At 43.0% G+C, this 13,378-nt stretch overlaps 1 protein-coding gene across 1 annotated transcript in view; it reads right to left on the minus strand.

Annotated features, from left to right (window-relative positions):
- TGM1 (transglutaminase 1) overlaps positions 1 to 13,378 on the minus strand; it is a 45,923-nt gene that overhangs the window by 1,933 nt on the left and 30,612 nt on the right. The window contains exons 6-14 of the mRNA XM_089479803.1: positions 12,548 to 12,655; positions 11,015 to 11,189; positions 9,344 to 9,482; positions 8,691 to 8,794; positions 6,873 to 6,961; positions 5,275 to 5,428; positions 2,763 to 3,044; positions 1,657 to 1,817; positions 330 to 466 (exon numbers count right to left, since the gene is read on the minus strand). Of these exons, the coding sequence (XP_089335929.1) occupies positions 330 to 466; positions 1,657 to 1,817; positions 2,763 to 3,044; positions 5,275 to 5,428; positions 6,873 to 6,961; positions 8,691 to 8,794; positions 9,344 to 9,482; positions 11,015 to 11,189; positions 12,548 to 12,655 (1,349 nt within the window). The remainder of the gene's footprint in view (positions 1 to 329; positions 467 to 1,656; positions 1,818 to 2,762; positions 3,045 to 5,274; positions 5,429 to 6,872; positions 6,962 to 8,690; positions 8,795 to 9,343; positions 9,483 to 11,014; positions 11,190 to 12,547; positions 12,656 to 13,378) is intronic.

Raw genomic sequence — 13,378 nt, forward strand, 5'->3', positions numbered from 1 at the left:
TCTGCTGGTCAGACAGCCAAGGGAGGAGATATGCTTTCCCAATCGGCTAGCAGGGCCAGCAGCCATGAAAGGGAACTCCATCTAAGGTGTCACCTGGTGTGGTCAGCACACCCTGCACCTCCTAGTGATGCACCCTGCTTCCTAAGCAGCCAATAAATTCCCAGTAGCTCATCCTTTGGGTACAGGAGTGGGAGGGAAGAGCTGAATACAAGATTTCGAGGGGCTTCTACCCAAAATAGTGTGGTTGTGATGGGATGCAGGGAGGCTTAAGGAAGGAAAGGATACAGATGAGCCTTGTGATGGGCAAGGGGTCAAAAAGAATAACTTACCCCACTGTCATCGTGTTGGGAGTGGAGAGGCCTGATCCCTCCATGTGGAAGATGGCGTTGGTCAGTGTCACAGACAGCGGGTTCTTGAAGACGATCTGGACTTGGGTTTCCTGTCCAACGATAGCTGGGCCCAGAAGCTGAAGAGGGAGAAAGCCAGACAGAAAGGAAGTGAGGCATGAGCACCCAAAGAGCTCAATAGCAGTAGGGTGTCAGGCATTTACAAAGGCAACCTGAGCTGTGTTCCCATGAGCAAAGATATTGACAGGGACGTCCAGCAGGGTTTGGTGAAGAAGGCATGGCTCACTTCAGAATTATTCACACAGACAAACAGACTCTCTCTTACACATACTCCTACTTTCCAACGTTTCACAGGTGAAAACTGGACATGTGTGGCCAGGCAACATCAGAGCATGCTCAAAATGGCAGATTGTCGTTAACAAGGAAGAACAAACAAGGTACGAGAGGCTGCAGCAGTTTGCTTTTGTCTCAGCCTCCTGGGGAGGGCAAGATTCTGTCCTCTCCTTTCCTCCCCTCCACTGAGTTAATTGATTGCAAATTACTTTTGGACTTTGAACTCAGTTTATAGCTATTGGAGTAAGCTGGAAAGGGGAAAAGTGGAAAAGGGAAAGTAGAAGGAAGAAAAATAAACTGCGGCATTTTAAAAGCAGCTGAAAAAGTAGAGAGACAGAGAATTAATCCGAATTATTCCATGCAAACTGGGACAGTTGGAGGGTATGCACACTTCCTTTGATCTCTTTCATGACACACAATTATACACTTTTATGAGATATTTAGAATTCTCTTCCAGAGAGCTCTAGTGTCTCATCAAACTACAAATCCCAGGATTCCACAGGATAGAATTACACATGGCAATTACACTGGTTGCAAAGTGCTATAATTGTGCAGAATGAAAGAGAAACACATACACATACACCTCTCATGTGATAGTAGTACACACTTCCTTCCTCCTTTCACACAGTAACAGTTGTGTTTGGAGACAGCTATGGGAAAACAGAGTTCCCATTTCCTCTGGTTTCTAGAGAAGAAGCTGTCTCCTTTGGAGATGGAAAGAGATATTCTGGGAAATGATATAAAGATAGCCATTTTTATAGCACTGAAGCAAATTGCTCAAGAAGAACAAGTCCGCTTCTCTCTGTAACTGTTCATTAATTAAGGGTCCCCATTCAAGAAAAAGCAAGGAGTGAACTGGAGTATTGAATGGAGAAGGTCTGATCCACTGGACAGTTTAGTGTTTTTACAGCCTCCATGTTCAAAGGGCACCTTATTTGCTAGGTCTGGCTCTGAAATCCTGGTGTTCATGCCATACCGTGAGAGTGAGGTCTGGTGTGCGGAGGCGGAAGGTGTGCTCTTTAGCGATGACCTGTCCAGTCTCTGTCACTTTTCCAGAGATGCTCAGCTTCATAGCTCCCTGGTCAACCAGGTGAGGCTTGTACTCTGGGTAGGAGACCACCATCGGAACAGCTTGGGCTGGAAGAAGGGAAAGCAGAATGGGGTTAATCTAAAGTGTACCATGATCTATAGCTATATATAGCTATAAACAATCCCACTTTTGGGGAAAAGGCAGGCTATAAATAAAATTAATAACACTAAGAATAAACAAATAAATAAATGATCCACCCAGGGTCACAACCAGTCTCACATATCAGACCAAAATTAGTGTACATGGTTCTTCAAACATGTTATCCCAACAAGTCTGTGAGGTAGCATAGTTCTCTGAAAACTCCCATCTTTTTTTTTTTTTTTTTACAAATACTTGTGTTAAAAATATGTTTTTTTTCTTTAAAAGGAAATTGGTTGCCTCATTTGTCAGGAAGATAATGAGGTGAATGGCAATGACAGTCTCTGGCTACCTCCCGAGCTACCCACTTGTTCTTGGTTGGGAAAGAGAGCTGTGTTCTCCCCATTGGTTTGGCTTGCCCTCACTGGTGCAGAAGGACAGCGTCCCATTGCCAGTGCCAAGGACTGGGAGTCCAGTCAGCTTCTTTCTATAGAATAGGAGGGATGATGCCACCTTGTCCTTGGGCAAGTAAATGGTTTGGACCAGCCCTGTAGGTAGCTGGAAAGCCACAAATATGCTGCCAATTTCCTGCCACATGGAGGCATATCATAAGGTTCACAGAGATCCAGATGGAATTTAAAAAATCTCTATTTGCTACCATGACCCATGGTTATAGGATACTAGAAGGGTCTGCCCTCTCTCTAGCGGGTTTGCCTAGGCACTCGCCCTGCAAAAAAAATTTCAAATCACAGCTGGTACCAGAGGCCATGGAGAGAAAGTGGTCAGCACAGGGAAATAATGACCATCATGAGTGGGATGGATATTCCTAAGTTTCAGGTCTTTGACTTGACATCTCAGGGCACAGGATGCTCCTGTCCTGGCAACTGTGGCCACAAGTGTTTATAAAGCCATACCTCCGCCTGCCGGCACCTGGACTTGCCGGTGTTCTTCCTTGAACCGGCTGCCTGTTACTCCCGTGTAGTACATGACGGACACAAAGAGGTTGAGGGAGACGTTACGAGGCATGGAGCTTCGGTTCTTCAGGTTGACCCGCAAGGAAATGTCCTGGCCTGTGTAGGCCTCTTGTGTGTCTACGGTCACTGAGATATCTTCTCCCCATTCCTTGTTGGTGTAGATGTGGGCCTTGGTGCCATGTTTGGCAGCTGTTTCCACTGCTTTGCGCTCTTCTTCAGACCCTGGTGGAAGGACCCAAGGGTTATAGGGAGAACTTGCTTGCTTAGGCTTACAGTGATGATCCAAAACATAACAGGTGTGTAAGAAATTTAATAAGGATATTGACAAGCTGTAAAGTGTTCAGAGGAGGACAACCAAGAGGGTAAATGTTCTGGGAACCAAACCCTAGGGGAAATGGTTGAGGGCATTGGTTATGTTTAGTTTTGGGAGGCAAGGGGCAGACAACTGTAGACATCCGAAAAACTATTTTGTGGATGAGGGTAAAAACTGGTTTTCTCATCATTTAGCATACCCCCCCTCCCCCAGTTTCATGGATGAAAACTGGGACACAAGTGGTCAATCAACCTCAGAGTCTGGTCAAGATGGCAAAAGTTATTAATGAGGGGAAATTACACAAGTTAGGAGTTTGTTTTGCCCTGTCCCTACCAGGAAGGGCAAGATTCAGCCTGTTCTTCTCCTTTCCTCCCCTTTCCTTGATGCTGGGTTAATTGAGTACATACTACTTTTGCAATTTGAACTCAGTTTGAAGCAAATGAAATAAGCTGAGGGCAAAGGGGAAAAGGTGGAGAGAGAAATTGGGACATCTGAAAAGCAGTCGGAAAAGTGGGAGGGTAGAGCGTTCATTGGAATTGTCCCTGCCAAATAGAAAATGGTTGAACAACTGTGGGGCTCTGGGGGGGGGGGGGGGCTGCATTAGTCCACTTGGAGACCATGATTGTTCCACTCCCTGATCTAGGAATGGGACACAAAGCAAAGCATTTAAATAACAAGAAAAAACCCAACTGAACATTGAGAAATAGTTCCACTTGCTACAAACTGTTTGATAATGGAATACAGGCCACTTTGGAAGACAATAGTCTTTTGTCCATTGGATATTTTTAAAAGAGATGAAAGGGATGCCTGACAGAGATGCTTTAGCTGCATATTCCTGCACTGGCAAGAAGGAATCCTTTCCAACTTCACAACTGTATACAGTCAGCCCTCCTTATCCATGGATTTTTTAACCACGGATTCAAGCATCCACAGCTTGAAAATATTTTTAAAAGTATACATTCCTAATAGTAATACTCAATTTTCCATTTTATATAAGGGACACCATTTTACTCTGCCATTATATTTAATGGGACTTTCCACGGGGGTCCTGGAACCAAACTCCAGTGGATAATAAGGTCCCACCGTAATTCCATGAAAAGTTGAGATGCTTGTGGGATTTCTTTATCATGGACTCAGGTCCAGAATCTCACAAAGCTGATCCTATTAACCAGCTCTGCCAGCAGAAAGTATGCAGACTTGGTAAAAAAAAAAAGTTGTTTATCTTTATAACTTTATTTTAAGTGCTGGTATAGTGATTTGAGCATTGGGCTACAACTCTGGAGACCAGGGTTTGATCCCCTGCTCATCCAAGGAAACCCACTAGCTAACTTTCAGCACGTTACACACTCTCAGACCCAGAAAACCCTATGATAGGTTTGCCTTAGGATTACCATAAGTCAGAAATGACTTGAAGGCAGGTAAAACAATTTTCACTGCTAGGGAGAGCACTCTGGGATGCTCTGTTTCAGGTGCCAAAATAACTTGACTGCCCTTGAGTACTATTGACCTTGGCAAAGGTGGCCATCTGATACCTATCTTGGGCAGGAAGCTAGCCTAGCCTAGCCTTGAAGGGCTATTTTCCTGAAAAATAATCAATTCCTGGAATTCCAAAAATTTGAGAAGAAGATAAGGAGTGTTTTGTGAAAACAAGCAAACATGTACTTTCAGTCATTTTGCTAAAAGCACCTCAAACTGATTTCTAACCCTATTTTTAAAATTCAATCTTTAAGCAACTGCATTAAAAATGTTAAATTGTGCTTTTTGAATTCTGCCGCTCCATTAAAAAATAATCTCATCCTACAGGACCGCAAAAGGTGGGAGATTTAGCCTTAGATGTATTGTGATGTCTCCTGTCCTACATCATGAATCACCATTTCAAAAATAAGAATTCAAAAGAGAGCAGAACTAAAGCTATAATGTCAGAGATGTTGTGGCTCTGGATTCCAGCTAAATGGCATGGGGTTAGACTAGATGTTCCTTGGGTTCCCCTCCAAACCTATGATTTTGTGATTCTACGAATGGCACAACTCTGAAATTATAATGGAGCAGAACTGAGGGAATCCACTCTTGAAAAAGAAGGAGGGATCCCAAGTCTTCTCTGCTCATTCTGCCCAGCTGCTTCTTCACTCAATGCTGTACCTTCAGGGTGTTTGTAAAGGTCAGTGATGTCTTGACGCTGGTGGGAGCCCACAGCTTTGGTGCTGATTAAGTGGCCGATGGCTTTCTCCTCCACATAGACTATTTTGAAAGTCCCATCAGACTGGCGCTGCCAGTACACCTTGTCGCTGTTCACCTATAGAAAGAAACCATCAGTCCTGCTTTTGCACACTGTATTTTCTTTAGAGATAACTTATGGCTCTTGTGGCATTGAAGCAGTGAATCTGCTTCAGAGTTTTGTCTAAACTATCCCCAAAATAGGGTCAGCACCTCTGATGGCTCCTCCAAACTTTGAACTAAACTCAGGAACAGATTCATTGTCCCACTGAAGAATCTATGACTTAGGAAGATGAGCCACCTAAATTTGAGATGGTTGGCAGTTGGGGAAAATGGAAATGCCACAGTTGATCATGATTCAGTGGAGTGACAAGAGGCATAATGCCATCCTCTGGTAGCTTGGCTTGACTCCATGTTCAGTTTGACACCAGAAGTGCCACTGAAGCAGATGGTCCTAGCATTTGTCTATGGTTGGGACAATGTCTCTGCTTCCCACAAGAATTGTCCTGGGTCCTGAAGAGAGGAGATCTACATGGCAGAGTTACAGCTGCATGATATTGCTTCAACAGACACAGCTCTGTCCAAGGGAGTCCTGGGGTTTGTAGTCTAGTGTGGCAGTTAGATTTCGATGTGAGAGCATGTGAGTCCTGTGCTTCTCAAGCTATCTGGTGTGGGTAAATGTCATTCTTCCACCCCAATGTGCCAGGGACCAGCACCATATTTGTGTCCACCAGCTACAATAATTTCTTTCTTTCCTGGAAACTTGCCAGAGTCTAGAAGCCAATGGCTCAGGGACCAGCAGTGGTCCAAGGGCCATCAATTTGAGTAGCACTCTGCTACTACAGATCTTTAACCCAGAGTTCTAAGTCCCTCACCAAACAATAAATGCCAGCATTCCCTAGGTTGAAGCCCTGGCAGTTAAAGTGTTATTAAACAGTGACAACAGTGTAGTGCAGATGCACCATGAGCCTGAGGCAGAGATAAGTCACCTAGGTAAGAGTAGATAGCAGAGCTTGTAAAGTTATTTTAAAAAGGAATTTGTCCCTGTTATTTACTATCATGTTTGTGAAGTCATTTGCTGTTGCCACTCATTACAGTATTATAAAAATAACTCACTGCACTACTAGATGGGTTGTTTATTTCATTTTTTGTTACCTTTGGAAGGATAATTAAGGGAACACATTGATAGGAGAATGGTATACAACAGGAGTGGGAATTTGGTGGCCCTCCAAATGTTGGACTCCAGCTCCCATCATCTCACACTACTGGCCATGCTGGCTAGGACTGCTGGGACTTGCAGTTCAGCAACATCAGGAGGATTCATACTCCTGGCATAGTTTAAGAAAACTCCTCTGCGTCCTACTTATCAGATATTTTTGAAGTCTGATTCTGCTATATGCCTTCATTACTAGAAAAAGTAACTTGTGCCACAATTATTGTTACTTGAGACACATCATTTCTAAACTCTGAAAAGAAGGGTTATTTTGGTAATATTTATCCGACACAAAACCATGCAGTTGTACCTCAGCAAAGCAGAAGGAGGCATCATATTTCATGTAGACCAGTCCGTTCTTGATTGCCTCGACAGAGCAGGGACCACAACAGAAGATACCTGTTGGGGAAAGAAAGGAAGAGGAAAGGAAGAAAGGAAGGAAGGCAGAAGGGAGAGAGAAAGACCATAGGTCAGATTCTGTAAGCCCCTTTTGCAGAATGATAAATGTGTTAATCCAAGGCACTCCTTGAAGCAGAGTACATTAAGTACCTATTTCACCTTCATCATGACATTGGAATTCAGGGACAAGGACTACTTTTGTGGCAAAGGAAAAGGACATTGTAGCTTCACTTGTAGAAAAAGCATATAAGGGGGTGGGAAAACCTACTACCTTCCAGATACTGGTGATTATAACTCCAATCATCCTTCCCTCCTGGCTAAGGCTAATGGGAGTTAGAATCCAACATGTTGGGAAATTTACCCCCCCCTCCCGGACTTGGACTCTGAGGATTTTCCCAGCTAACATAACCAGTAACTTTTAGAAACTTTGCTCATGGATAAGGATGCATCTGATGTGACCAAATGGACATTGTGGTACAATTTATCTAGAAGAGACCACCTTGGGGAAGACTAATCTAATCAGTAGATCGGAATGGGCAATTAGTGCCCCTCCAGATTAGACCTAAACACTATAGCAAGTGGCAAGGGATTATGGGAGATGTAGTCCAATAACACCTGAAGGGTCAATTATTATCAACTCTTGCTATTTTCAGCCAGCTGGGAGCCATTTTTATTTTCAAATGTTCAAAATGATATTTGTATCTTTAGTTTGATCTTTATTTTGCCACCTTCCAGTTCTAATTCTCCTAAAGTGGCTCATATCATACTAGAACATAATTAATCTCTTTAGTCTTTATACAAACAAATCTAAAACAGGCTTCTGTTTCACTTTTTGGTTTTTCCCACAATACAGGGCCACACAATTAAATCAGTAGCAGGAAGGAAATGGCAAGACAGAAAAGAGGGGGAATCCATATTGTGTGGATCCTATTCACAAATAATAATAATAATAATAATAATAATAATAATAATAATAATAATAATAGAATTAGTTGCTACATGACGCAGGGATGATGTTGGCTCAAACTGGGGATTGGGAAGATGTGTACCTCTGGATGATGTTGAACTACAGCTCCCAGACTACACTAGCTAGGGAATGATGGGAACTCCTGTCCCAACAATATCTGGTGGGCCACACACTCGCCATCTCTGACTTTGATGTTTTTGAAGGAGTGGACACATCTACAAAGGAAGACAGAGCTCCCAATGGTTTAGCAGTACCTCCATATTCCAAGGAAGATAACTATGAACAGCAGGTGCTAAAGAACAAAAGGCTATCACCTTTATGCTATTCATATAGGCTTCTGGGAATGTATTTGGTCAGACATTGTGAGAAACAGAGTTTTGGAAAAAACTGACCTTTGGCTATTCTTATGAGCTGCTTGGCCTGCCTTTGACCAGACTGAGGATCTAGGAATAATCCAGCACCTTTATAGTGTCCTAAAATGACCTTATCCTTGCTGGCTCATTACCTGCAATACCAGTCTCTGGCCAGAAACTGTCACTTCCAGATGTTTGGAATTTCACCTCCCAGAATCTATGCTAGGTGAGGCTTCTGGAAGTCAAGTCCCCAAATATCTGGATGACAAAGGCCAAGAACCACAGCTTAATGTGGAAGATGCCACAGTATCTTGAGCCCACTATCTAATCTGAGAACCAAGGAGTCTCTTATGTCACCCTCTGTGTCCTTAGTCTTGAATGATGAATAGGACACCCCTCCTTGACTTACCACTACTAGACTCTTGAGGAGTGGCATCAACCACCTGCCAGCCATCAAATCCTGAAGGAAGATCAGGCCGCTTCATCCAGCAGTCATTCCAAACATGGAAATTCCTGTGTCAGGACAAGGGAAGAATGGATTTTGGGTTAGATGGCAGCCACCCCAACTCTGAATTTTATCCCTTGCCATTATGCAGCGCCCCTTGCTAGGAAAAGGGAGATATTGGCTTAAATCCAATCATTTTTTAAATTTATTTTATTAAAATACCAACACACTCCAGTATCTGAAAATCTCAAAGGCAGCACACAATCCATCCAATTTAATCAATTTAAAACAGTAAAAAATAATTTGAACAGACAACAAAATAAATAAACAATTTAACAAGTTAAAACAGGACTACTGAAAACCAGTTAAAGCAGTTTTAAAGAACTGAAAACTCTGCCTATATGTAGATTTGGATTTAAAAAAAAGACCTGAAAGGCTTTAGCTTAAAAGTCATGTTTTCACTTAGTGCTGGAAAGGTACCATTGTGTAGTCCTAACTAGAGTAAACTCATTGAATAAATGAAACCCATATGAGTGTTGATGTACCAAATCTCCATTGATTCAGTGGGTCTATTCTAGTAAGGATCTATAATTGGATTTAGGACCATGTTTCCTCACCAGACAGAGTCAGCATTGAGGTGCTCCAGCGGCTTCATGTTCTCATCAAAGTATATGTCCATAGTGAGGCTGACGTCTGTGTCATGCGCCGAGTTGTAGTTCGTGACTGTCCGTGTAGCAATGCCCAGGCTACGCAGCACTAGGAAAGAGGAACAGACAGGAGAACCTCAATAAAGAGAAACTCATTTTCTGTTGCACCTTCCTATAAAAATCTGCAGTTCCTTCCAGTCTCATACCAGTTTGGGAAATATACATATGGCATGTTCAACTCAGCCAAGGGCAAAGACATGCATTTAACAGGCAGATAGATAGGTGAGCAATACATTCCTTCCAATATTTGACAGATGAGAAATGGAATATGGGTGGCAAAGCAACAATAGTGTGTGGTTACGATGGCAAAAGTTATAAATGAGGAAGAACAGACAAGCTAGGAGAAGCTGCAGCAGTTTGCTTCTGCCAGAGCCTACTGGGAAGGGCAAGATTCTGCCTCCTCTTCTCTTTTTCCTTCTGCTGAGTTAATTGGGTACAAACTATTTTTGCACTTTGAATACAGCTGCAGCAATTGGGAGGTGGAGAGGCAAACTGGGACGTTTTAAAAGCAAATGAAAAAGTGAGAACTAGAGAGGATTAATCTGGATTGTCCCTGCCAAATCAAGATTGTTGGAAGGCATGGCTGTCTGTACTGGAACAGAACTGTGTATGCCAAATGGTGATTTCTTGGTAAGATTTATTCAGACTAAGTTTCCCATTGCGTTCCTCTGAGGTTACGAGAGAGTGACTTGATCAGAGTCACCAAATGGGTTCCTATGGCTGAGCAAGGATTCGAACTCTGGTCTTTCAGAGCTGTAGTCCAGCATTCAAGCTGCTATACTATGGTGACTCTCCACAATTAGTGTGTAGATGGCATAGCCCTCTCTCAGATGCACACCTTAACATGGTGAGCGCAGAGATACAACTACAGGGAACAAAATGAAACATTGCTCCTCCAAACAAGAAATCTACCACCTCATGGAATTTTCCTTCTGTTCCCAAATTTCTAGCATTGCAGTATCTTAAAACATCAGTTGAGCAATTAGAAATACAGCTCAGGCATTCAAAGGAAAAGGTCAGATACAAAAGGAATATGAAACCAGCAAATAAAAGAATTATAGGGGTGAACAACCTTCAGTGTCTTACTGTGCAATGCTTAACAATTTGGGGACTGAAGAAATTTTTTGTTGGGAGGCAGAATTCTAATTTGGGGCATGTGCCCTCATTTTGTCCTCTTTCCCATAGCTACACCGCTGTGAGACCCCCAGGTCAGAAGGCAACTTGGCCAGATACTGGAACAGACAAATAGTGCTGCATCTAATGATGCAAATAGATTTAATCTGAAAGGATGTTCAGCTGCAGATGGTGAAAAGTGAAAGGAAAGTCTGAAGCTGCACAATACACATAATACACAATAAAGGCAGCATATGGTTGGGAGGTTGCAAGACTGAACCAAGGCTGTTGATGATTGGGGCTCTTGGAGGTCCCCTTAAGTTGATACCTATGTGACAGCACATATCAACAATATGACATAAAATGTCTTCCTTCCCCTAGCTGCTTGTCTTCAGTCTTTCCATTTTACTCCTCCCTTCCTCACAGCCCACTCCATCCCTCTTCCCCCTCTCCCTGAATTGTGGCTACCTGTGGTCACAACTCCAGCAAACACCCAACACTGTCCGTAGAGAACAGGGTAGCCAGTTTTGTGATACTTCAGGAGGATGTCTCGGCTCCCCACCCACGCTGAAGGGTTGGTGCCACGGGAATAGTCGCCTGTCCAGTTCCCTACCAGCACCCCATTGTCATCCAGAGAGTTCACCTGAAGTAAGAGAGACAAAATGAATCAATGGCATGAGCAATTGTTGTATTAGCTCCAAGATGGAGGTGAAAGAAGAATCGTCATGATGATGAAAGTTTTAAGTTAGCAACAATTCATTTCCAAAGTGTGAGGTGAGATATACGATGAGACTCATGCCAGTCTCGTGCCATATGATCCTAGTGGTACTAACTACCATATAGTGCTACTGAAACGTGGCATTGAGAGATGGAGCATTTGGAATAGATGATGGAGATCAGGAAGCCTATCAGTGAGCATGAAAGGAAAAATATCAGGGAGCACATAAGGAAGCCAATCAGGGACAATGTTCTCTTCTTCAATACAGTATGGAAGTTGCTGCAATCAACTGGTGGCAGGCTGAAAACATACCAAGTCAAGACTGATTAACTGTTCCTATATGGATGATCACTCTTTCCATCTGTGGAACTCCCTACAACCAACATGATGCAAATGGGAAACAGCCAAGCTGGTTGAGCCAGTTGTACAAGTTCAGGTTTCTTTTAAAGACCTGCATGTATTAAATGATATTGGCTAATTTATACACTGCCCAAATAAGAAAAGGATTTAAGGCTATCATTTGATGCATAATCATTTGGGAGTAAGTCCCAATGAACTTCACTGGCCTTATTTCAAGGAAACTGTGGTTAAGGAAGTTCATTAAAAAAAACAGTCAAACAAACAATGATGCCGTCTCTAGCTCAGATTGTAATGGCAGTGTAGATTCCTTCATAGTCTTAGGAGTTTATCACACTGGGGCTAATTTTGGCATTAAAGAGAGATTAAAGTGCATTTAAAGCATCCTGCAAATAAAATAAAAATGGCCAGTAATTGTGCTAATGATTATCACATGCAATTGTGCAAATAAAGTGATAATGGAGATGTATTGTCGCTGAAATCCCAAAAGTAAAAAAAATCTGCATTAATACTTTTTTGTGACCACTTTAATGGTGGGTTCTGTGTGAGGTCATGTGAAATCATTTCGCATAATTAGGTGGTTTTTCCGGGATATGCATGGGATAAACTCCCAATCTCCTTCGTGAGATAAACTCCTTAGCCTGGGTTTGAAAGTGACCTGTGTTTGAAATCTTCCTCAGCAAACTCAAAGTTGTTAAGCCAACTATTCTCTTGGGTAAACCTATTTCATAAGGTTGATGTGTTGACAAAAAAAAAAAAAAGAACATGCAATCTTCATTGGTCCAAGATTGGGACAAAAACAGAGGGAGGAAATGAATTAAGAGAATGAGTTTAAAAAAAGAGAAAAAACAATGGGGTTTTGTAAACTCAAAGAGATGAGGATGTCTCAGAGGAAGGACTGACATACTGCTTGTGCCGTAACTCACCATGGCAGAGACAACACGGGAGACCATGATGGGGTCTCCTCGACTCGCATGAGGCATTCCACGCCGATCCAGCATGTAGAGGCAGGCATCTAATACACCATGGTCAAACTGCGGACAGAAAAGAAGGAATGTTTCTGGAGCTAGACAAGAAGTTGTTCAACCCCATGGTGACACAGGACTGGTCCTACTGTTCAGTGAAAGGAGACTGTCACCTCAGGTAAGAGATTCTGGGAGGTAGCAGCAGGGCTGGGACAGAAGAAGAGACCGGTGGGCCTCATGGTGTGCCATGCATCCATAAGGTACCCTTCTGCCTTCAGGTGTGTGGAGAATTGTAATTATTGCTATTGTTTGTGTGCCCTCAAGTCAACTGACTTATGGCAACCTTATCTTAGGGTTTTCTGGGCAAGATTTATCTGTGGAGGTGTGACATTACCTTCCTCTGAGGCTCAGGGAGTGGGCACATGCCCTCCAACTGTCCTGATTTGGCCAGTGGAGTCCCAATTAACCCTTTTTAGCTGCTTTTTTCTCTCCTCCTTTCACTGTGTCCTCAGCATACTTCAGTTGCTAGAAACTGAGTTCAAGGTAGAAAAGCAGCTTGGACTGGATTAACTCAGTCAGAGGAGAGGACAGGAAGGGGCTAAATCTTGTCCTTCCCAGTATGTTCAGGCAAAGGCAAACTGCTGCAGCCACCTTGAGCTTGCATTTCCTCATTAATAGTATTTGTCAGTTTGACCACATTCTGATGTTGCTTGGCCACAGACGTCCTGTTTTTTTTCTGTGAAATACTGGAGGGTATGGTGACTTGCCCAAGGGTTTCCCTGGCTGAGTGGG

The sequence above is a fragment of the Sceloporus occidentalis genome, unplaced genomic scaffold (genome assembly GCF_023333645.1).
Source record: "Sceloporus occidentalis isolate IW3139 unplaced genomic scaffold, rSceOcc1.0.p SCAF_14, whole genome shotgun sequence".
NCBI lineage: Eukaryota > Metazoa > Chordata > Lepidosauria > Squamata > Phrynosomatidae > Sceloporus > Sceloporus occidentalis.